Source organism: Adelges cooleyi, unplaced genomic scaffold (genome assembly GCF_023614345.1).
Source record: "Adelges cooleyi isolate 19-005CV unplaced genomic scaffold, UGA_ACOO_1.1 ACOO_flye_CR_arks_rails_tigmint_CR_PRNA_651, whole genome shotgun sequence".
NCBI lineage: Eukaryota > Metazoa > Arthropoda > Insecta > Hemiptera > Adelgidae > Adelges > Adelges cooleyi.
This window is the reverse complement of record NW_026096352.1, coordinates 5,862,880-5,887,216: the sequence shown is the minus strand read 5'-3', so window position 1 is coordinate 5,887,216 and position 24,337 is coordinate 5,862,880. Positions and strand designations below refer to the sequence as shown.

General features: G+C 29.6%; 3 protein-coding genes across 3 annotated transcripts; 1 reads left to right on the top strand and 2 right to left on the bottom strand.

Annotated features, from left to right (window-relative positions):
* The first annotated feature begins 765 nt into the window (after window positions 1–765).
* LOC126844767 (uncharacterized) lies at window positions 766–5,345 on the top strand. The gene is made up of 7 exons (XM_050583167.1): window positions 766–855; window positions 1,062–1,135; window positions 2,408–2,542; window positions 3,164–3,412; window positions 4,292–4,527; window positions 4,684–4,816; window positions 5,134–5,345. Exons 1-7 carry the CDS (start codon window positions 813–815, stop codon window positions 5,323–5,325), a joined length of 1,062 nt encoding a protein of 353 aa, XP_050439124.1. The 5' UTR covers window positions 766–812; the 3' UTR covers window positions 5,326–5,345.
* Window positions 5,346–5,702: 357 nt separating this feature from the next.
* LOC126844832 (sphingomyelin phosphodiesterase 4) lies at window positions 5,703–15,842 on the bottom strand. Its single transcript, XM_050583255.1, has 14 exons — window positions 15,498–15,842; window positions 15,227–15,426; window positions 14,292–14,435; window positions 14,098–14,200; window positions 13,330–13,561; window positions 13,002–13,176; window positions 12,625–12,725; window positions 12,394–12,540; window positions 11,177–11,339; window positions 10,935–11,105; window positions 9,225–9,440; window positions 7,307–7,444; window positions 6,462–6,602; window positions 5,703–6,245 (listed from the first exon to the last, which is right to left on the bottom strand). The coding sequence occupies exons 1-14, from the start codon at window positions 15,538–15,540 to the stop codon at window positions 5,895–5,897; spliced, it is 2,325 nt and encodes a 774-aa protein (XP_050439212.1). The 5' UTR covers window positions 15,541–15,842; the 3' UTR covers window positions 5,703–5,894.
* A 2,380-nt stretch (window positions 15,843–18,222) lies between these two features.
* LOC126844766 (odorant receptor 94a-like) lies at window positions 18,223–22,375 on the bottom strand. The gene is made up of 7 exons (XM_050583166.1): window positions 22,240–22,375; window positions 21,859–22,053; window positions 21,673–21,766; window positions 19,789–19,888; window positions 19,605–19,724; window positions 18,806–18,964; window positions 18,223–18,587 (listed from the first exon to the last, which is right to left on the bottom strand). Exons 1-7 carry the CDS (start codon window positions 22,373–22,375, stop codon window positions 18,531–18,533), a joined length of 861 nt encoding a protein of 286 aa, XP_050439123.1. The 3' UTR covers window positions 18,223–18,530.
* Between the last annotated feature and the right edge of the window lie 1,962 nt (window positions 22,376–24,337).

Sequence of the window (24,337 nt, the reverse complement as noted above, 5' to 3'; positions counted from 1 at the left end):
TTTGAAGTACCTTGGACCGATCTATCGAATGACACTAAGACGTGGTCGTCTCGATCTGTGCGACGTGCTACATCCCCCATATACACAAAAACGGTATTGAATGTTGTAGTGTTCGTACCGAATGTATTCAAGTAAAAATAAAAACAATTAAAAAACACATCGTTATCAATATTAGCCACTGTACTAGTTACGTGTAATTATGTAATCGAGGGGTAATCCGTGTCGGCTTCTTAGGTATGCCTCATACTTATAAGCTCATCCATTACCGTAGAAAAATGCGATGGGCCCTTACTAAAAAAATCCTTCGCTTGACTCCTCGTTGTGAATCACTCCCAAATAATGAAACTCATGTAATAATTAAGGTGTTGAGAATCAAACATTAAAGTAAAAAAAAAAATGGTTATAAAATATCCAATAAGTTTTATTATACCGATATTATAATAATTATTGAAAAATTATAAAACTAACAAAAATAGAAAAACGGCCCATTGTTTTAAACAAATGTTTCTTGTGACCATTCGGCTTTTATCGCTTCAATTAATATACATTTTTTTAAACAATTATTTTTATAAGGTTATTTAAATATACACTAGATCAATAATAATTAATTTTATCCATACAGGCATATCCTAGTATAAACTCAGCTATTTAAATACCTAATATTAGTTCTATGTTATAATTATTTATCAGCACTTTTTCAATGTGTTTCGTTGGCAACAAATTTTGTTTATAATCTCTCACTACCAAACAACTTTTCTTTGTTTAGTTTCTAAATGTACACTTTCATTTAATTTGTTTTAACGTTTTTGCTTATGAATTATATGATGATGGATAATGGTCTACTAAGCTATACTGGTGAGTAAATATTAAATATCGAAACAGTCACAAACAACAGTTTAAAATTATGATAAATTACTTATTATTTTGAAAATTCTATACACCTTGTGTCATTTTTTTTGTATTGACCTCGATATGATAAATTTAAATTTAAACAATATCCTTGTCTCCATATACCGTTCCTTAGTTTTATTACTTTTTAAAATATCGTTTTTCATGTTGAGATTGCTGTAATAAATTGGAAAGAATAGCTTCGAGGCGCAGAATTTATGGATCCGGATGTAAATCAAGTAAAAAGGTAAATAAGTTATGTTATTCGAAAGATGCGCCGCATCATTACCACTACATTAATAAAAAAATTCCCGATTATAGTTACAACTCAAGATTCCTATTTTATCTAAGTCACAATACGTGAAAATATAATTTCAAAATGACATGTTAAACTTTGAATGCATTGCATTTACCAACTGATCAAAACTTTTTTAATACTGGACCAATTCCTTAGAGTAGGAACTTTATAAATCACAAATTTCATCTAGTTGGTACTTTGTGGGGGGGGGGGGGTTGTTAAACGTTGAAAATATTTACTTTTTCACAGTTAAAATTTGAAAAAAACCATACGATTTTTAAAGTTAGAACTTTTACTGGCTATAATTTGGAGAAAAATGGTCAGTTCGAGTCGAAATTCATAAAGAATATTTATTTAGTATGCCCTCCCACGTCAATAATCTCAAATTTAAACTATACCCATTTCCCATCTCTTAGGGGGGGGGGGTGCAAGTTTTTTTGTTTTTTGGGTTATTTAGCCGTAATTTTATGACCTTTAAGTTGAAAATTTATCAGTAGTTACAATTCCTGTAGACCTGTGACCTCTCCGTCCCCTCTATGCTTTGATGACATTATGCCTAGACCCTAATATACCTACTAGTCCTCTCGGATAAAATCACTTTTAAATAAACGCGTTGATGCTAATTTGTTAACACTAAACCCTACACCTAACTTTAATTCTTTCTTACTACGCTGGTTTATACTGTGCTTGGCTTGGACTTAACTGCTTTTTTTGTATTATATTTTTTCATATTATGACCTGTCTTCTGTATAAAAGGTAGGGGAGAAAAACATCTATCGCCCCTAACATTTTAATACATATAATGGAAAAGTGACATAGCATTTTTACTTCCTATGGAATTGTACACAAAATGGGTGCCTCCCAGGTGGGGACATTTTTCAATCAGAATACGCGTTCCATATATTGAGTTCAGTGCATTTATGTAATACTATTCAAATATTTCTGTTGTTGCAACGTTTGATTTACTACTAAAATAAGATCTAAAAACTTTTTGACAATATTGATAATTATAATCACTTAAATATTCTAGAAATATTTTATTGCTATGTATGGAAATATACTTTCAGCAAACTAAAATATCATATAGTGTTTAACACAAATTGCATACCTAGATAAAATTCTTAATTAATGTACTGGGGTCTTAAAATGTACCATCATAAGCGGTCACTAAGACATTTTTGTTAAATTACGAATTAATTAATTAATTATACATTTTCCAAGGACTCTAAGCAAAACCAACTCACGGATCAAGATGTCAAAAATGTGTTTAGCAAAATTCCGTTCGTATGCACAGGTTCGCCAAGTAAAAGTTATCACATAGGCTTGAACATACAAACCGCACTGTCAATGGTCAAGGTAAGTTTAAACATGAACGTAAACGAGGAAACTGTTTGCCGTTTGGTCGGCTAACCGATTACATTTAAAAAATGCAACCGACAGCGTCGCTTTAGAATTTGAGGAACGTATCAACCAAGTGCACATTTTTCAGGCGAGGCAAATTTCGATTTTTTTTTATTTAACTTAGGTACGTTTGTACAAAATTTATTAGATTTAGCATTTAGTTTCAACTCTAATGAAAATTATTACACTCTTAGCTTAGTAACAATGTTTTAATTTCACCCTAATATTTATAAATTAATAAGTATAATTACTAGTCACGGATGTACGTTTCTTTAATTCTAATAATTTTCTTCCAGTATTCTAAAGAGTTCCATCGTTCTAACACTAAATTCTACAAAAAAAAAAATGTTTGGTTGATACGTTCCTCTAGTTCAAATGTGACAAAATATTTCATTGCTTCTTGCAAGAAGTAGTTAGAATTCTGTCTTATACGTCTTAAAATGTCCAACATTATCATTAATAGATAAATAGCAAATGACATTTGTCGTGTTTGATGACTATATATACCTTTAGGATAATTGTTGTACTCCTGAGCTTAGCAATCTGCTCATGATTATTTATTACTCCCACGTTTAGCAATTTCGAGAACGAAGGTTCGATGCAGATCAAGAGTGGACAGAGTCGAACAATTTCCTCACAGAATCCAAACTGTTCAACAAGAACAACAACGGGGCTTGTGGATCACAATTCTCAGATTCCCAGCCATATTGCCCTGCCATGTCTGAATATGGGACAGACTCACAAGACGAAGATCAGACGTATGACGGAACCCCGCGTGATCCATGGGCCGTAAGACAAACCGATGCTGACGACGATAAATCTAATGTGAGTAATAGCCAATAGCAGATTTTCTCTTCTTTGCTTTTTATTTACTAAAAATGGGTTAATAGTAAATAAATACAACTTAACATAATGTACTCGATAAATAATCTCCGACAATACTTAGGAGTTAAAATTTAAAATGACTATTAAACAATCAAACGTTTTACTACTATAATTTAATTTGTTACTAATTTTAATTTGTTTAAAGTACTGTGAAGGTGAAGACACATAAAGTCGATAACTATATAGGTATTTAAAATAGCAATTTGCATTTGTTAAAATGCCGAAAAACATTTGAATAATAGTTATTGAACTTAAAAAAAAAAAAAATGAAAATGTTGACCGTGTTATTAATTCTATGATATTTTTTAATTAATTTAGTTATAGTCTAAAGATAATGTGCATCGTTCGTTTTTTAGTCACAAATATAGAGATGTTTGCAATTTGAGTTGTTGGGAAATAGGAAATTTCAAATGTACACATCCTCCCAAATGTAAATGTCTCCCAAAAGTTAATGTTTCCTAGCTAAAGAAAGAGTTGGATTACAAATCCAGTGTTTCTTAATACAGTTATTATCTTTAACCGTACAGGGAGACCATAAACCTACAATTGTATTTTTATTTATTAACGTCGTTTAGAAACACGTTTTTTCTTGTGATATTTAAATTTCAGAAAATATAGTGTTTACTTTAAGAGAAAACCTCTTTACTTTTTCTAAATAAACATAGTAAATATTACTGTACTTCTTAGTGAAAATTCACATTTAAGATACATACGGTATCTCTAATTATTTATTAGCTTAAATGATTAGGTTCATCATAACATTAAAAAATAAGTTCTTAATCGTGCTGTTAGTTTCTTGATGCGAAATTATCTGTTTAGTGCGCGCACAATAAGAGCTCGTGTAATTGCTCCACTCGGTTTATGGACAGCTATCAACAGGTCATGGGTCCGTACATAAAGCAACATTTTAAACGCAAACAAAAGTCTTTAGACAAAGTAAATAATCCGTACGTCAAAGAGAAAACCGTACAGCACTTCGAGACGTTATCCCAGCGAATTCAAGAGCTCAAACTTACCATGATGTCCATGACCGCCGAATGCGTTACGCTAACTAAGTCAGTAAACATTTATTCTCCTATTGCTTACCTTATCTGTTTAGGGGACACGGAAAGAGAGTCTGAACAATATTTGTTCGTTTGTATTTATTTAAAACAGGCCAAGTAACAGTCTAAATTAACTCCTGCAAAAAACCTTTTTTTTTTTTTTCTTAGGAAATACAGCAAATTGTACGAACAATACTCGAGGAATCGAGACGATAGACTTGTTCCTAAATTACTGGAAATCGAAGACGAATTAACTCGTTTAAAGACAAAAGTCGAAGAAGCCGTTGACATGTATAAAGAGGTAATAAGTATGATATTATTTGTCCAAAATTACTTAATAAGTTAATTATATGCTAAAAATATGAAAGGTATATGACATAATATCACATATATTGTTTAGGCATTATTAAAAAATAATAAAGTATTTCCTTATGTAGACTTAATATTTCGAGGAACATGAACGACAAAAATAGTTCCTTTAAATAATAATTTAAAAAAAAGGAATTAAATATAATTTTGAATTTGATTGGTGGTTATTTATTTTTAATGATAAAAATAATAGTTGCAATAAAAATATAAAATGTATAGTTACATATTAATATTGTTTGTTTATGTCAGGCGGCTATATTTATAAATGTCCAAGCTCCAGACGAGGCGACATCATCGTATGAGCTAACCCTTGATGATAATGAAATTATACCAAAGGAAACAAACGTTACGCGCTTAACTAGATTGATGAGAAGAATTCAGAATTTCCAAGAAAAATTGAAAACCGGTTGTTTTTGTAAAAAAATTATTGAAAGCACATAATATTTTTTGCTGCTTCTTATTCAAAGAGTATACCAATTCCATGGCCTATTATTAGTGATTATCTACACTAATTTTGTAAATCTATAGTAATAAAAAGTTATTTAAAAAATACTAGATATTTTGTACTTCCTAAACTGCTTTAATTAGGAGATGTATTTGTATTATTTCAAGATAACAAACATTGTTGTTCAAATGTGTAATAGTAATAATTATTGTTTTATAAACCCAGCAGCTTAAATAATAGTTAGGTTGTAAAAATTATAAAATGTAAATATTCAGTTTAAATTCAATATTCTTTTTCAATGTCATTTCCATTATTTTTAATAATAATTTTACTTGTAACAGCATTGTATCATAGATCAAATAACAAAAAACACTTAAGTTGTATAAAACTTATGTAATTATAATATTATAATGAAAAGTTGTAACCCTTTATATACATTAATTAACAATTAACTGTCAAAAATGGTTTTTAAAAATTAAAATTGAAAAAAATGTCTTTGAGAAATTAATTTGTTAACTTATTAAACAAAACAAAAATACAATAAGGTTGCCTGATGAGTAAAATACTAATTTTCACTTAAGTCGTCCCACTTGTATGGCGGAGCATATCCTATAAGGTATTTAATACACATAAAGCTTATGCGTAAAATATACCAAACAATTATACAAAATGTCAAACTATTGAATTTGAAAAACAATATTAAAACAAATAAAACCCATGCTATTTTAAAATAAGAAGCCAATGATCGAAAGCTGATTGTCGGAGGAACAGTTTTCGGCGTCCTTATGCGTCTTCCGGAACCATCTTGTCGAGGCTCATAAGTATAAATTTTCATTGGTTGTCGAATAATTGTTTGCCGTAAAACACCAGCTAGAACACTCTCTGTTGTGGACATGGTTAATACATATGGATACCACTAAAATTCAAGCAAAAACAATCAATTATTTAATATTTATGCAACACAAATTCTTTTATAAAATGAAACATAAGAATTTGTATAATTTTATTTGATATAAAACTAACCTGATTTAAGGAAAAAATAATATTGCATTTCGTACAGTATTGACTATAGTATTGTCAATAAGTTGCATCGCTTATGCAAATTAAAAATGATTAAATGTATTTTACTTACAAAACGTTCTACAGCTTTTCTACAGGAAATACTCAATTGTACAAGAAAATGGTTTTCATACGACAGAGTGTTTTGAAAATCTGGATCAATCTCCCATTCTTTTGTGCGAAATACAACCCTAGGTGGAGATCGAGATAAATTCTATAAGCAGAATAATAACACAAAAATTAATAAGGTTAGAATATCTTAATAAGACATTGCTTATTTATATAGTGTTGTAAATGGCAATACTCAAGAAACTAGAAATTTATGCGGTAAACATGTGCTACCTATTGAGTTGTTCTTGATGAAAACATTTTTTTTTTACAACCATAATAATTATTAAAATAGTCTATTTTTTAATTTTTTATAAATTTTGTACATTCAGCCCCTAACGTTTGCGAATATTTTGAGTATTAAGCTTTTAGGTAGCCTTCAAAATTGTAGAAGTTATGAATATTTTTAAAAGCAATGTACATGAGACCAAATAATCAAATTGTTAGCTCCAAGCAAATTGTACGTCAAGCAGTAAGAAACTACATAAGAAAACAAGAAATACATAATTAAATCAGAAGATTTTAAAGCATAAAATATTTTCATTAATCATTTTTATTAGCCATTATAAACTAACTGATTCTAACAAAAACCGATTTTAAAATGTAAATAAACAGCTTGTTATTGTTATTAAATGCGCTGAATCATCATAAATAAAAAAATCTGGAATTCGCTAATCGTTAAATGTGCTAAAATTTTAGATTTTCCTATTACTTAGGGTCCTTTACTGACCCTCCAAATTTAAGACATACTTACCAGTCGCGGCTGAATTAGCGTGGAACTCCCTATATATATAATTAAAGAAATTTTACCTGTCCTAAACATGTAACAGTCGGCGATTGTGGTGGTAAAGAAGTGTACATGGAATGCTGACTTTGATTAAGATATATACTGGATAAAGAAGATGCTGACATATCTGCTGCTATTGGAGTATTTGTAACATTAATACTCTGAAAAAAAAAATTAATTAACAAATAATATGAATTTAAAACAGTAGAATAAAATATTTAAAATGTTATTTTTAACATATATTAAACATTTTCTATGCTGCTACTCGTGATAGTAGGTGTTGAAGGATACTAATAAGTAATAACCATAGATCATTACATTAGATGAGCCTTCCCTACATTACAAGTTGTAAACTGCAGTGTAACTACTGTGATGCAGCCACTTGACAGCAGTTGACCAGGCTATAATTATATAACTGTAAGAATTTTTCCGAAACAATGCAACTGTCTCAAAGACCAAAGTGGTTAAAAACATAAAAACCCAGTAAAAAATCCGTTTCCTATTTATCATACTTTTTTCAGAATCTTGTTTGTCACTTGTCATTAAAAATATCTATACAATCAATTTATTTGCCCCGGTCAGGTTCGAAACTTTTTTAGAACCCAATGAAGTTTATTGTTTGATAGTAGGTTTCAATAAAATAAGCACAGGAAGCCGTGCTTTTTTTGAACTAAGTTAAATTACTTGTAATTAAAATACACATGTATCCGTGTACCCATAACATCTGTTTACCCATTTGTGAATCCGTGTATTTATCTATATACCTATAAATTAATTTATAAACTGCCGAACATTTAGCTAGACTACATAGAATAGAATATATTTTGAGCATTAAAACTTAAATACATTTTTAGAATATTATACATTTTTTAATCGAACAGTCAACAATTTTTCAAAGTATATTTAATATGTTTTGAATATGAGGAAGAAATATAGTAAAAGTGGGAATAAAAAAATTATTTTTTCTAATTACTTTATTTTCAACTATTATTTTATTTCTAACTAAATTGTAATAGTTTTAGGATAATGGATTTATTAAAAATAGTAATCACCAATATATAAAGTTTATTCCTCGAGATATTAATTTTGATGATAGTTCTAGCATAAAAATCAAAATTCAAAATATATACAATTTGTTCCAAAAGAGAACGTTCCAGTTTTGGGCATCACCACTGATAGTGGCGGCTGCTGTAAGGCAAATTTCTCCCACTTTTGCAAAAATAATTGCCAAAAGTATACGATGATCTCCGTCCGACCCACGAACCTAACTGAAGTACGTCGTGGTGGGAACCGCTTGGCGGGAGATACGCGCCACTAAACATAAACCCGTCGCCGCTTGGTATATTCTCTTTTGGAATATAGTATACAACTATAATTAATCATTTTGTTTTAGAAAAATTGGCTTGAATGCCAGCAGACAACATCTGGTCATGGCCACAAGAGAAAATGTACTAATAATTACATCAAAAAGCCCTTAAAAATGGGACAAAATAATTGTAGCTAAATAACTCGGTGGTTAAGACAAACTCAAATAGATCTGGGTTCATTTTCCGTCCCTGTGCAAAACTTTTTCAGCATTAACAGTTTTTCAATATCTTTACTCCCATAAAAACTACTTCCAAAACGCTTACTTCTGTAAAGTATATTCCCATAATACTTTTAGCGCTTCATACATAATTTATTTCAAAAAATATGAACCAATGTCACAGAACTGTTTAAAAGCTACTCAATTCCAAGGTTAATTTTTCCACTACCTTATTGGTCTTAAGCAACACTTTTCGCAATCTCCATTAAGTTAGGAAGCGTGTGGAAGCCACTCATATTGGAGTAAGGAGCAAGGGGGGAAAACGATATAATGCAATCAGATGACAGTGTTTGTTACTTTGAAATACCGCAAGAAATGTTTGCACTGCAACTAAACTAATTTTTGCTATCACTTACTACAATTTGTTCCATGAATAATTTTGAAGATTTAATATTTGTGTGAATCTCTTCCCACTCAGGCAAGGAAAAATCGGATATTTTGTTTTTCCTTGGAGATAACATCAAGTCTAACATTGATGTATTATATCTGTCTTTTCTATCTTCTTGAAAACGATACAGTTCTTGAGCTGCATAGTCTAATGACTTTTGTAGTTTGTTGTGGAATAATTTATACTAAAAACAGAAAAGGAAAGATAGTTACACATTTTAAGATGTCCTTTTTTTTTATTTAGGCTATAAACATATAAGGTGATCCACATAGATAACAATCAGCCATGATCTTACAAGATTCAAGACCTACAGGTTCAATTTATTTTACAGAAACTTAACAGTATATTTTAGGATTATATCCCTTCCTTAATTACTTTACAACCATCAACCTTGAATATTTTAATGACACCCTTCATTCTTGATAAATTTTATGCAGACCTGAGAAGGTATTGTTTTTACAATGTTTATTTTTGGTTTTAATTTTTAATTTTTGAAATAAATACATTTTTAATTACTAGATTGCATAGTAGATTAGAAAGATACTTTAAAAGTAAAAAAATTAAAAAGTTTACTTATTCCCTTCCAAATTTTCTAAAAATGTATAAATCTTTTAATCTTAAAAAAAAGACACGAAACAATTTAAAAAAAAAAAATTGAATTCCAAAATTTGTGTAGAATATTTTTTAGATATAATACTGCCGATATAGCACAGTGAAAACCAAGGAAATTTTAAACTTCTCCCTCAGAAAAGGTACAAAACAAAATGGCTAATATTAAAAAAATAAAAAGTTGATACTAATTTAAATTGAAAGGTAGGAAGCACGTAATTAAAAATTTGATCTCAACATGCAAACAAATATACAAAGCAATCTAGCAAATGTGTTTCTTTTTCTATGTTTAAATAGCAAAGAAAATAACTAATTCATGTTACATGAATGGCCCTGTACAATTTAGTTCATAAAATTAATATAATATACAATTACAAACATAATACATGTGTTGTTTAAACTTAATTGTACTACATAAGTCTTTAAATTCTTGTATTAAATATTATTTATTAATATGAACACAGTTAAGCATTTGTACCTATGATAATATATACAGGGTCCAGCAAAAAAACCTCCCATATTTAGAAATGGCACTGTATGAGTTGTGGTGGTGGTACAATGGTGGAGGGGGAGTCGATCGATAGCTGTATACATGCCATTTCCTCTGACTTAACCTAAACCAGTTTTCGAGAAACTATGATGAGGCAGAAGTCTGGTTCCAACAACGGAGCCACAATTCACACTTTGCGGCGTTCACTTTTAACTTTCGGGAAAGGCCATAGCTCTTCGTGTCATTTCCGGTGTAATGGCAGCCACTGCCATCGGGTGACCTTGGCGGTCAGGTGATGTCTCCTCGCAAAGAGAGAAGACGTCCAGGAAACAACTCTCTCAAGATTGCTAGGGAGCACCGCGAAGTGTGACCTGTGGCACCGTCTTGTTGTTTGATACATTTTTTTTTTTACTTCTTTTTCTCCTAAGTAAGCAAGGCTTGTGTAATGTGGAGACGCAGCCAATATTTGTTTTATAGTGTGCAGAATCAAACCCAATTTTACTAGTACTAATTTTAATGGTTATCAACTGCCCTACACACAATGTCAATTTAAATATTTTAAAGAAATAAATGACTAACCTCCAAGGTGCGGTCTTCAGAAAACATTGCTTCATATTTAAACATAGGTCCTTCGGCTTCAATTAAACTTTCAGACAACAACAAATTCCATTTTTTATGGGCTGGTTGATTATTTAAATAACTATGTTCCACATCAAGTACAATTTTTAACAAATACGGATGAGTGAACACCTGAATTTTTATGGATAAATTTATAAATCCAATATATCACCTTTATTAGGTAAATTAATTATGTTACTTACTTTTAGCAATCGAAAAATCATAGCTGAATATCGAGGAGAACAAATATCAATACAGTTGAACCGTTTAATAGCCCAGTAAAAAAGTTTTGTGTAACATAATAAATTCCTGATGATAAATATTCTCCACTTGTCGTTCATTTCCTTTTCTGAGATCATTACTTGACTGAAATTAACAATAATAACAAGGCTTAAGGGAGGGGGGGTAAAGTTAATTTGTACAAAAAACGGCAAATTTTTGTGAATTTTTTTTGACGACACAGTTAAAATCGAATTATTAAAACTAATGGTACATTAAAGTATAACATTCAAAGAATATTGTGTAATATTTTCATGTAGAAATATTACAAAATACGGGAATGGCAGCAATTATTCGGAAGCGTCTCGGAAAAAAGTAGAATTGCGGTGTCCCTCATAACTGATGCTGGATCATCCGAAATTAAAAAAATCAAGTTCTTTCGTTAGATAATTGCTTTTCCCAGGTAATGCCGGGAGGGGGTTTTGAAATTTCAATTTTTCACTTTTTGGGAACACTTTGAAGGGAAAACGCGATTTTTGCGAAAAAATTTGGCTAATTTGTTATTGTAAAATAAAAAATATTAACAAATTTGAAAAAAAATCTCCAGCGTTACCTCGTAAGTTATGTACAGAAATAGTGTTCGAAATTTTAAAAAGATCGGTGTAGTAGTTTTGAAGTTATGAGGGTCACCGACTTTGAAAACGTGAGTGTTGGGAAAAACGCTTTAAAGTTAACGATAGTGCGCTCGGGCCGGGCAGCTATAAAATTCCGACAACTCATAACGTCGTCAATTTTGTTCCGACTGACTTGAAATTTTGACACAATATTCTTGAGATATTATGCATTTAGTTAACAAAAAAAAAAAATTTTAATACTATACCCCCCCCCCCCCCTTAATACAATTTTTCACATTTAACATCTGTTTATTCCTTATCAATTGGTACTCAAAAAGTTTATTGGATTAAGCAGTTTTTGGTTTACAGCTAGCTAACCTAACGCTTACTAAACAAGTTTGGCACCCAAGGGAGACAGTTGGTAATTTCTCTGCTCTGACAGTTGCCCCCCCCCCCCCGGAGAAACAAACTGTCAATGGCCGAGAATTAAACCAACTACCGTGTGTTATTACACTGCTGCCTTATCTCACTCGGCCAAAAGCTTGCCTGACTTGATATAATTAGTATAATTGTTATGTCACACATACTGTTTCATTGTTCCATCATAACGCCAAGGCTGAATGTAGCTTAGCCAATTCTCTAACAATAAACGAAACGAAAAGTCCTGTGGCCAATGGTCCATGTAATACGCCAAATATTGATAAATTTTTCCCCTGTGACGAGCAGCCAATACTCTATAATAAATTTCAGTATATTATTACATTACATATAAACAAAAAAATACTATTTAAAATCAGACTAATAATAAAAGAACATACAGCTTTAAATTATCCACAGGCTTGTGATCAGCGCAATTTGTGTAGCAATGCAAGTGTTTTAAAAAACATCTAATCAGTTTTGTTAAATCAGATGAAGGCCCCTGTAAATAATATTCAAAGTAGGGTTTTAAAACAACTAGATAAATATCAAACAAGTAAAAAATATAATATGGAGAAAAAAAATGATTGGTCATAAATGTCATAAAGTAGTAAACACGGAACATGTTTCCGATTGTCACAATATATTTCACAGACATTTGTGAGTGAACATAATATCATACTCGTTTTATCTTGGTAGAGAGTAAATTTGCAAAACCATGTTTCATCTTAAGTTAGCTTAATGTGTTTAACTAATTGATTTAAAATAGGTAACTTACACAATTAACATTATGGCTTAACCATATGTCAGTAAAATAGTATGCAAGCAATTCACTGCGCCATGTTGCTTCTGAAGTCAACACGCATGAAGAATTTTCAACATCACTACTTAACATCTTAAATCTTAAATCTTTCATGGATGCAACATCCTTTCGAATGAAACTAGAAGTTTTACTAAATAAACAGAAAATGTATATAAGTGATAACCAAATTATTATAAATAAAAATTATGATAAAAAAATGTGAATAAAAAACCAACTACTTCGCTTATGAATTGATGTAGTTAAAAAAATATATATATAGGTTGAATAAAGTTAATAATTATACTTTGTACTAGAATATGGTTTTTGTTGCTGCATTGTCGACAACACATTAAATTGTATCTGAGGAGGTACCATAGCAGCAGAATTTTCAAGAGGTAGAAAACAATTCAGATACTCTAAGCACAAATATCTATACAAAGATTCTATGCTGGGATCAATATCTGTACTTAAATTATCATTCTTAACCAACTTCAATCCATAAACAGCAAAGTGAAACATGTAAAACTCAAAAGAATCTAATAAAATTTGGTTAAGAAAAAATGTAATAAACTCTATAAGTGTAATTATTGTTTTACAGATAATTCTTAGAGAATATTATATAATCCTGTTCACTTCAAATTTCTAATATACATATGGGGCATTCTGAGTCAAACCACGATCTCCTCAACATTTTTTTTATAAACTTCTTTAGGTTGAATAAAAGACTTTAATTTTTTTGAAATTTTTGTCACTCATATTTACCCCAAAAATATAGGTTATTTATCCATTTTCAATGGAAAATATTTACAAGTAGGGTTCTGAAATAACTGTGCACTTTTATTTTAAAAAAATGTCTTATTCTAACACACTTTTTTAGGAACTTTTTGAAACAGTTTATGCAAGAACCTTTTTGTTAGACATACTATTATATAATTCAACTTTCATACTAAAAGTTCTTTTGAGAACTTTATCATAAGAACATTTAAAATAAAAGTTCTCTCAAGCTTACTTTTTAGCCAGGCCTTATTCAATAATTAAAAAAAAGAGTTCTAGTTTGATTTAAAAAGGATACTAAGATGGAGACCAATTGGTATATTTGAATCTGCATGATGAAAAAATCGTACACCATAAAACGATCTGGGTGATAACTGTTCGAGTCGTTTAGCTAATTCAAACTATAAAGTACATTAAATACAAATTATAAAAATTTTAATATTTCTATTAGTTTGTGATTTAATTATTATTTTAGTGAATTACAGTACTCACAGGTAAATCAGAAAAATAAACATGAAATTTATTTAAACTGTTGGAAAGTAGTTTGTAGCATAGTTTGAAAATAGGTCCTTGACAATTTAATAAATAATATACATTCTCCGCTTCTTTACTCATATACTTATTAGTGTAGTGTACCTGAAAATGTTTTTTAATAGTTGAAAAAATTACTTAGCGATGTAACTATACTCTATTCAGAATAAGAACAGGACTGGTTGCGCATGGGCGTGCAACAGTCGGCTGCGCCGTACTGTTCTTATTCCGAATATGGTATAGTAAACCTTTTGTAAATATTAACCTGGCAAAACACTCAAGAGCAAATCATTATCCGAGATGAATTTGTGAATTTTATAGTTTTCATAAAAATATTTATAGAGCTGCATGTTTTTCAATAGTTTATAATACCATAACTAAAAGTAAGTTTAGTTTGGCTTAATATTTATTAATTGCATTGATAACATAGTAGAACGATTAAAAAAAATAAAAGACATATTTTAGTATTAAGTAACTATAATCCCGTAAACGTAATTGGAATGTAATTTTTTAAATTATTATTCAAAATGGGTCAAATCTATAAATGTAGAGGTCGTTACAATTTGTATGACAAAATTAATTTCAGTTACAATTTTATTCAAAACTCAAAGTTGTATGACCAAACGTAACGTTTTTACTAAAATTAAAAGAGATTAAAAACAAAAATTGAATGACTATTCCAGCTATAATTTAATATATTATATCAATATAACAATAAAGCAAGATATTGTACTAAGTCTTTAAATTACCAATAGCGATAGTAAGTAAAAGTTTGAAAGAACAAAAACTTGAGTTACTAATGTTTAAAATAATAAAAATGTTCTGTACTTAAAACCAATTGATTGCAAAATATAAGCGTTTTTTAATTACATCTAAATACATGACAATAAAATTACCCTAATTTTTAGTTGATCTAGGTTCCATCCTCTACTTGATGAACGTCCTAAAATTTCATAAATGACGTCAATAAATGAATTTTGTAAATCTCTCTCATGCCATTCTTCAATGCGATTTGCCAATAAACAGCAAGTCTCTATTATCGATAAGTTAGGAGTAGAATCTTTATGTGGTGACGGTGTAAATGACGGCGAAATACCTGAAACAAAAATGATTACATGTGAAATACGCTGTCAATTTTCAAATGTTTTATTTAACGATAGTCCATACTTCGCGTAGATGTTGAAGAATAACAAAATAATGGAGAATTCATAGTTGTCACGAATTTAAATTATCATAATACCAAACGTATAAATAAATGTAAGTCTGTTTTAAAAATGTAAACGCTTATGGAAAAATGAACAACGAGTACCTATTTAGTTATTGCATAAATATTAAATAGTAATTTGTATTTTGTTTGACGAAAAATATTACTGGAATAATTCTCCTTATCAATAACGAATAACCGATTAGGCTGGGGTCACATGAGCGTTGATTGCAACGGACGTCGCAGCATGTATTTGACGCAAAACAGACAGCAATATTAATGGCCCGCGGACGTCATATTGTGTGTGATATTTATGATAACAATATTCAAAAACGGACGTTGTAATGAAGTCCGTTTTTTAACGCTCTTGTGACCACAGCTTTAATGAGTTGGTACAATAGAAAGAAAATATTGTTATTCTGTGGCGCGGATGCTTTTGAAACAGATAAAAGTGAAGTGATAACCTGATAATAGTTTTTTGTTGTAACATTATGGCGGGAAAACTTCAATTTATTCTTCAAATTTTCTATCGTTAGGCAGGTAAACCATAGACATAATAGAATATCAATTGTGTATTATTATTCTATTATGTCCATGAGGTAAGCCGTAATATCTATATTTTCGGCATTTTTCAGGATAGCATTAAAAACTTTTTTAATTCTATACTAATTTTTAGATACGTGTTATCACTCATTTAAGTTTGGAGCGATACACTAAAATCGAGTCGTAAAAACAACATTCTTATTGTGATAAACCAAGAGTATAATATGATAAAGAAAATAATTGTGACCCTCAAGAATTTTCCCAAAATTTTAACATTGTAGTTTTTCATATTTATCAATTTTATATTTTAAGTATAGTGTATAGTTATGAATGTTTTTAGTTGTAAGTGAGAACCTAGTTTACAAAGTTAGAAAATAAATTAACAGTTTTTTTTAAATTAATATTGGCATATAGTTTTTCAATTTAGAACAAAAAATAATAATATAATAACCACACATTTTAGGGAGAAATGTGAATGAAATTTGTTTTCCAAAATTGTTAGTATTTTGTTATTGCGCTTCAAGTCAATGGTAACTTATATTAGAATACACTTGTTCATAATATAAATTATAAGATAGATTGTGTTAAATTGGTTAGATTGTGTTTTTAAAATACATTTAAAAGTTATAACTCATCCAGTTTATCTTGATTCTTGACACTTCGTAACGTCACATGCCTGAACTCTGAAGTCTGAACAGACCAGGAGTTCGAAACTTATTTGGGTTCGACGTCAGTGTAACCAGTATAAGGGAAATATGAAATCACTGTTCACTGTTTAGAAAAAAAACTATAAACAATTAAAAATATAAATGCTTATAGTTTTTTTGAAAGAAAAAAAAATCGGCCTTTGGACCCCATAGAAAAGACTAACTTTTCAAAAAAGTTAAACTGTACAACGAAAAAAAATTAAATTTCAAAATATGAAATTTGTTTGGTAGACACTTCAGAAAGTAACTTCGCGTTTTAGTATGTATTTGTAAATAAATTGTACGCTTTCCGTTCCTCTTAAACTTTGTCATTTATCAAAACAAATTTACATAATAGGTAATAGGTACATAACTGTTGTGTTATCAATAAAAAGCTTGTCTGCTTTGCCATGCGACAAAACTGATTTATATAGTGAACTACACATTACAAATCTGTGAAATCCCCATGATCCACGCTGTATTTTATATTTAAATAAGACCTACGGACAAATTGTATTTTACATGCTTTTCTTTAACTCACTAACACGTACGTACGTTTGTACAGGTAGTTTTTAAATCTTGTAAATTAATTTAACCCACTAGAGGGCTAAAACTTGGCTCAGACACTCATCTCGGACGATAGTACAATATTCTTTAATAATATTGGGACTCAGACATCCAGGTTGCCCTACACAGGGTCATATGTGGGGGTTATTTCACTAAAATTTAAATTTTTTCAAATCTTCCAAAATTAATTTAACCCACTTCCCAATATCGCAGAAGGCTGAAATTTAACCTAGACATTCATTTTGGATGACAATACATGTTCCGTCATAATATTGGGATCCGGACATCCAAGTTGCAAATGCCGGGGGTGCTTTTTTTTAAGTAATTGACTTTTTAAATAAAATGCTCTAATTGTTCTTGTAGTATAATTATTTTTTACTTTTTAGTAACTTTTTTACTATTTTTTAGGAAAGCATGTTTTTAAAAAGTTTTTTATTAACGTTATTTTTTTAATTACTAATAAATTTTCGATTATTGTAAAAACTTTCTAAAACCCTAACCTAGCAAGAAGTATTAATTATCATGTTAATTATACGTCAAAACAAAATATTTTAATCATCTTAATGAAAATCTTTAAATGTTTAAAAAATGTTAAAGCTAAAACACATTGATTTTTATCAGTAAAATAATTTCAGACTAACTGCAATAAGTTTATTTAATATAATATTTATGTTTGTGTTTGTGTAAACATCTAGCTAATTATAAAGGAATATATCTTAAGTATTACGTATGACGCGATAACATAAATCTATACTAGACTATGTACTAAAATAATTTACAAATAGTAGAATAGTATACATACTTGGTACACTAATGCGAGGTTGCATAAAAAATCTATAAATTTAATATTTATTTATTAAAATTGAATGGAAACCTGCCGGTTATTTATTAATATAAGCAATACTTTATAAGAAAAAACATGTTTAGTGTTTTATACATTTTGATCACGTCAACTTATTTTCAAATTCATTTTTAAAAATTACATTTTTAGAGTTGCAATAAGAATTTATCCCTTTACTCGACGAGGTGTCTTCCTTTTCCCGAAGAGAATGTGCCTGAACACAGAAAAAAAACAGGGGAACCACTAAACATCTGCAACCCAACATTAGTAGCCTTACTAAACAATATTACAATTATACAAACATTTTCGGTGCACAAGTAAATACTATAACAATACATTTTAGATCGTAGTTTTGTTTTTTATGGCGCGTTAGAATTCACCAACACAGAAAATACTGAATAACTCATATGCAAAACCTGAAAAAACAAATTTAATTATAAACATTACATTATTGCGATATAAAACATTAAAATCGTAAAATAGGTAATAAAAAAAATGTTAACAATATAAGACGTGGATTTTTTTTTTTTAATGTAGGAGGGGGCACTGTAAAAGTATTGCCCCCCTGATTTTATACATGTACATTTTAAATATATTTAATTGGATGATTAAAATCGTTTATTAGAATACCTACATTTTTAAACATTTCCAAATTGACAATTTTTGTTTCCGTCACTCTCATGGTTAATCGATTTGCATTATTCATTCTTAAAGCGAATAAAATCAACTTTCTACATTTTGAATCCATGTTTGTCCAATCACTACTGTAGAGTGCAAAGTTGATTTCATTTTTCTAAACATATTGGAATCATTATACATACATATCCCATACATATTGAGTAAATTATTTAAAAAACGAAACAGTAATGTTTAGTTTAATAATAACTAGGTACCTATTATTGAATTCGTATTATTATGGTTATTTTTTATTATAGTCAATAAAACAACAGATTATAGAGTTAAGCTGTTTAACGCTGATTTTTGTTTTTACAGAAATAAATAAAACTGAGTTCGATATATTTTATAACAGATTAGATGTTTAAGTAAAAAGCTATGGTTAATTTATATTATATAAATATAACTTAATTTTGTAGACTTCGATTTTTTTTATAGTTTCCGGCGGTGTCAGAGTCGCGGCCGCCGGCAGCCCACACCATGTTATGTTTGCAAAAAAATGTATCTTTTTATAACTAAAACAAGCATGGAAGTATGGGACATGTACAAAATAAAAATACGTAGGTACTACCTAATAAATTACTAAATATTTAATGGACAAGATTATTGTACAATGGAGTTTAAAATTAACGATTTCAATAAACACAGCACAATTATAATAATGCATCCATCCGTCAATCGTCGTAACTATTTAAAAAATTAGATTTTAAGTAAAATTAGTGACATTTTTATTAAGCATTAGTTACTATTGTTCTTACTTGTTTATTTATATTTCCAAACAACAAACACGTCAAATAAAGCTGGATAGAAAAAATTGGAGTTGCACATAACATTTTTATTGTTTCGACCGATCTCAAACCTATACTATTCATGAAGTTCTAGGAAAATCAAAAAAATGTTTGTAAAAATATCAGTAACATTAGAATAAATGATTATGCTTACCAACGCAATAATATAAGACATAAATATTTGTGTATTAGAAGAGACAACCAATTGTGAAAGAATAACTGATCGGACTATCTTGTAAAACTGTTCCATTTTTCTGTAATAGTATTATATTTATAAAAAAAATGAGAGTTCAAAGGAAAACCAAAAAAATACTTTTAATATTTAATTAAGTTGTATCAAATTCGTTGATAAAAGAACTTAGTAAATGCCCATTATAAATTAAGTATTTCATTAACACGTTTGGTCGTTCAAAAGTAAGTTATAACCAACCTAACATCCTACTCAAAAGTAAGCCCAATAATTTTATATTCACAGTTATTATACAGCTTTTATTTTTTGTTAATTAATTAATTAATTAATTTATTAAATAAACGCCCGTAGGCTCAAGTACATTACAGTAAAATAAAATAACATAATGAATAACGAATTGATAAAATTGATATCCATGACATATAGAAAGAAAAAATAACTACAATTAGTACAATATAAAATAATTAAAGCAAGATAACACAAAATTTTAATGAGTAACAGTGCATATATATATATAATTAAACAAATAAATCAATATCATTACGCCTATTACATACACGAGATATCCTATCGATAGGGTTGTTGGAACCATATGATGTGTAGTGAAACGGGATTGAGAAAGTAGGGATGGACCAGGAGTTGAAAGCGGGGATATGAAAGTTAAGAAGATGTAGCAAATCTGGGCAAACAATATTACCCTTTATAATCTTCGAAAGGAAGGAAACGTCAATTGACTCACGTCTAGTGCCGAGTGATACCAAATTAAGGCTGGCCTGAATAGAAGATAAAGTGGAAGTAGAACAGGGGAGGCTAGGATCAAGACCAAGGCGTCTCTTATAGCCAATCAGCCGCAAGAAACGTCTTTGTACCCGCTCCAGTGATTCAATATGTCCAATTTGCGTGGGGTTCCATAAAACTGAACAATACTCTAAGAGAGGTCTGACTATAAACAAATACAATTTAATTATTTATTCATACCTGGAACTAGCATGTCCTAATTTTTAAGTCTCGAGTATAAAATTGAGTCTTCATATTAATCGTGATTTATGGTTGGGCTGACTATTTAAATTTTAAACTATTGTGTTGACTTTACAGTTTTAAGTGTTGTGTAAATTAAAACTTCCGCAAATTTTTCATATAAATTAAAAATAATAACTTTTTAATCTATTATTCTCCTAATTCAAACTAATCAATATAGAAGGGGGCGCAACATTACCTATTTATTTAGGAGTAATGTATAATGTATAGGAAATTATTTGAAACTTGCCTAAAACTAGAATATGTATGCTCATGTATAAAGAAGTGTCTATAGTTTTAAAACCAGTTAAAAGCAATGAACATTTTTACAAACAACAAATAATTTTTTAAGATGTGTGATTTTAAAACCAACTAAGATTTTTCCAATACAGTTTAGGTTAGTTATAATCTTTATTTCGTATTCAATTATAGACTTATATACCATGTTATAGAGTGTGGCCATTTGAAAAAAACACGTTTACGTGTATTTTAGCTGGTTTTGAAACCTGGCCTTATATTTACTATAACATAGTAAAATTAAATCTTTATTAGTATTTAATATTGTTGTGATATTGTTTTTACCTATTAGGTAAAACATGTCTTATCAGCTAAGTAAATAATATGTAGTTAATTATTAATTTCGGGTATATAATACATATACGCTCAAACTACTGATTTCCCTATTAATGAATATCAAATAGTGTCCTAGGACATGTTATGCGCCTTAAAGAATAATAAAGTGTATTAGTAAGAATATGGTGTAACGTCATTTATAGAGTTTAAAAAAAAGAGAGACTACTCTGTATTTTGCTTGCAAAATTGTTCACTTACTTTATAATTGCTTGATGGTCTGAAATAATCATTTGTATGTCATCCGACGTTACTGGTTTAACACGGTTTACATCTTTGCACTCAATATCATCATCTACAATAATTATAATTAAAAGCATTTCGTCTCTAACAACATGATCAAGAATCACTAGCAAGTATAAATCTTATAGAACATGGACTGCTTACCATACAACACTCTTTTTGGCGTGTGTCCTAACGAACTGTAGGTGCTTTTTAACGTTTCCAATTGGCTGGACAACGAATAGCATATCGCAATCAAAAGAGTATCAAAAACGATTGAAAAGTGGATGGCGCATAGTCCATAAAAAGTTTCCAAAAATTGGAATACACGGAAGTATGCATTATAAGTGACATCAGATACTATGAAATAGAAATTGTAAGTATTTATCCGGTATTTACCCAATGTACCGTCACGCTCTTTCAGGTACAAATAAGTAGGTGTAAAAATAAACGGCAATAACACCCACGAAAAGTATATACAATAGCACAAAATGGCATAAATGTTAGTGATCAACAATGATTTGTTGCGGCAATTTTTAAGAATACTTCTGTCGTGACATCTGTACTTCATGAAGTCAACACGGGTGAGATCCAGGACATTCCAAATCTCATTCGAATGACGGATAATAACTATGCCTTTGTAGGCCATGAACGAAGAATTTATAATTATTTCTAAGAGCATGACGATTTGATCCATATTATTAATCCAGTAATATAGACCGGCCATTAAACAGCTTAACATAGCCATCATGAACACTAAAATTAAAATCACGACGAAATAATAAACGTTGTAGCCATATGCTTTGGGTGAATTAGGATTAATAATCTGATAAAGGCCTAAATACTTCGCTAACTTAATGTTAACGATGTATGATTGTTTATCATTATCACTGTTAATCATTATAGTCTCAATAAATCGTTTGCTCAGGAACTCCTAATAATAACAAAAAAAAGATTTTGTTAGTTAAATGCTATAATTGAAATTACCTACTCAGCTAAAAAAAAAATTGTGACGAACCTTAAAAAAATAGTGTTTGAAATTCAAATTAGAAATAATTAGAATCGCTTCTTTAAAATAACACAATACAATAATTATTAAAATAATACAGATAGGAAAGTTTTTAGGAAAGAGATATATGTACTGCATTAAATTGTATTAGACACATAGAATTGTATTAAATTCGAGTTGTCTAAAAACTCTAATGTAACAACTCAATGTCATAAATTAGATTATCCTAACACAAAAGTAACGTCGTTTTTATAAATATTATTATCTCACTTATTATCCTTTTGATTTTATACTGGAATTGCTAACTCGGTGCGCCCAAAAACAAAATGTAAAATATACATTCAACTTCTTCAAGCGCTCAATGACAACTAAACTTTTAAGAAATGTTACAAAAATAGCTATAATACTGAGGTGTAAGGCCTCATGATGCCTTAAAGTATGTACTATGTGTTTTGTGAATACATTAACAAACTAGTTTGTATATTCCAATATGCATATGATAATGATATAGTAACACACACTGGCTATCAGTTGAAATGTCACGCAAAGACGACAGCTGGTAAAACTACTATTAATCAGTACATACAAGTCTTAACTATTTAAGCGTGTCCCTAAAAAAAATAATATATTTTTATAAGAAAAGTAAGTTTTTTTTCTGTCTGTCTGTGTGAGATGCCCAACCAAGTCTATGACCCGTAGGGAATTTTATATATATATATATATATATATATATATATCATAGGTATCATCTAGGGAACTGCAACAACTACTACATAAAATACGTAATTGGAGAACTTTAAAGAATGCAGCTTTTGATTATGAATATGGAGTTAGGACCCATCAGTAGATTATGCCTCCAATCCTTCGTATCTCATAGGATGAATGCTTTTGACATGCCAACACTGTGAAGCAAAAAATTGGAAAGGTGAAGCTTTGAGCCCAGGTGTGTGCTGAAACGGAGAAAAGGTTCAACCGATGCCGTTAATAGATCCTCCTAAGCCCCTACCTACTTTCCTGGTTGGCAATTATCTGTAGGCTAAGCATTACCTCCAAAATATTACGCAGCCGGGTACACGGGCAGCTAGTTTGTCTTAAGCAATAAAAAAGATTGAAAAATTTCAATTTGTCGAAGTTTTATCTTGGCGTATATTATATAACAGAAGCAATATAGGCATCAACAATGGAATACCACCTATACCTACAAAATATGCATAACACATGACAAAAACAAGTCACTTAGAACTTACTATATCCTATAGTATATTAGATTCAATGCAAAGCTAAGCAGATATTGTTTTTACAATATGGTATCTGTGTAGCTGCAGAATCTGGAATACCTAACTTTTATCTGTTAGGCGATTTCAAAAAGTGTATAGATCAAAACTTACAAATAATATAACAGTTACATTTTTAAGACATGTTGCAATATTTTATGAGAATAAATAAACACTTAACTGATAAGATTTAGGATAATTTTTATTTGTTGCTAGTTTCTTGTTAATTTATCGCTAATTATGACAACTAAATGGCCGAGTGGACTAACAATAGTTAGTAAAACTTGCTCTAAGAGTCATTGACTTATTTAGAGTGCCGATCGCCATTTTAGAATTAGAAGTTACAATAAAATAAAACATT

Bases quoted from the DNA above. Each gene is read 5' to 3' on its own strand.
- LOC126844832 (XM_050583255.1), bottom strand. From the start codon at position 15,540: ATGAATTCTCCATTATTTTGTTATTCTTCAACATCTACGCGAA. The intron at 14,436-15,226 runs GTAATTTTATTG...AAACATTTTCAG, and splicing joins TAGATCAACTAAAAATTAGG to GTACACTACACTAATAAGTA. The intron at 11,106-11,176 runs GTAAGTAACATA...ATAAAAATTCAG, and splicing joins TGATTTTTCGATTGCTAAAA to GTGTTCACTCATCCGTATTT.
- LOC126844766 (XM_050583166.1), bottom strand. From the start codon at position 22,375: ATGCTCTTAGAAATAATTATAAATTCTTCGTTCATGGCCTACAAAGGC. The intron at 18,965-19,604 runs GTAAGAACAATA...CAATATGTTTAG, and splicing joins TTGGAAATATAAATAAACAA to AAAAATGAAATCAACTTTGC. The intron at 18,588-18,805 runs GTAGGTATTCTA...TTGTTTTTTCAG, and splicing joins ATTTGGAAATGTTTAAAAAT to GTTTTGCATATGAGTTATTC.
- LOC126844767 (XM_050583167.1), top strand. From the start codon at position 813: ATGAATTATATGATGATGGATAATGGTCTACTAAGCTATACTG. The intron at 856-1,061 runs GTGAGTAAATAT...TTTCATGTTGAG, and splicing joins TGGTCTACTAAGCTATACTG to ATTGCTGTAATAAATTGGAA. The intron at 4,817-5,133 runs GTAATAAGTATG...TGTTTATGTCAG, and splicing joins CCGTTGACATGTATAAAGAG to GCGGCTATATTTATAAATGT.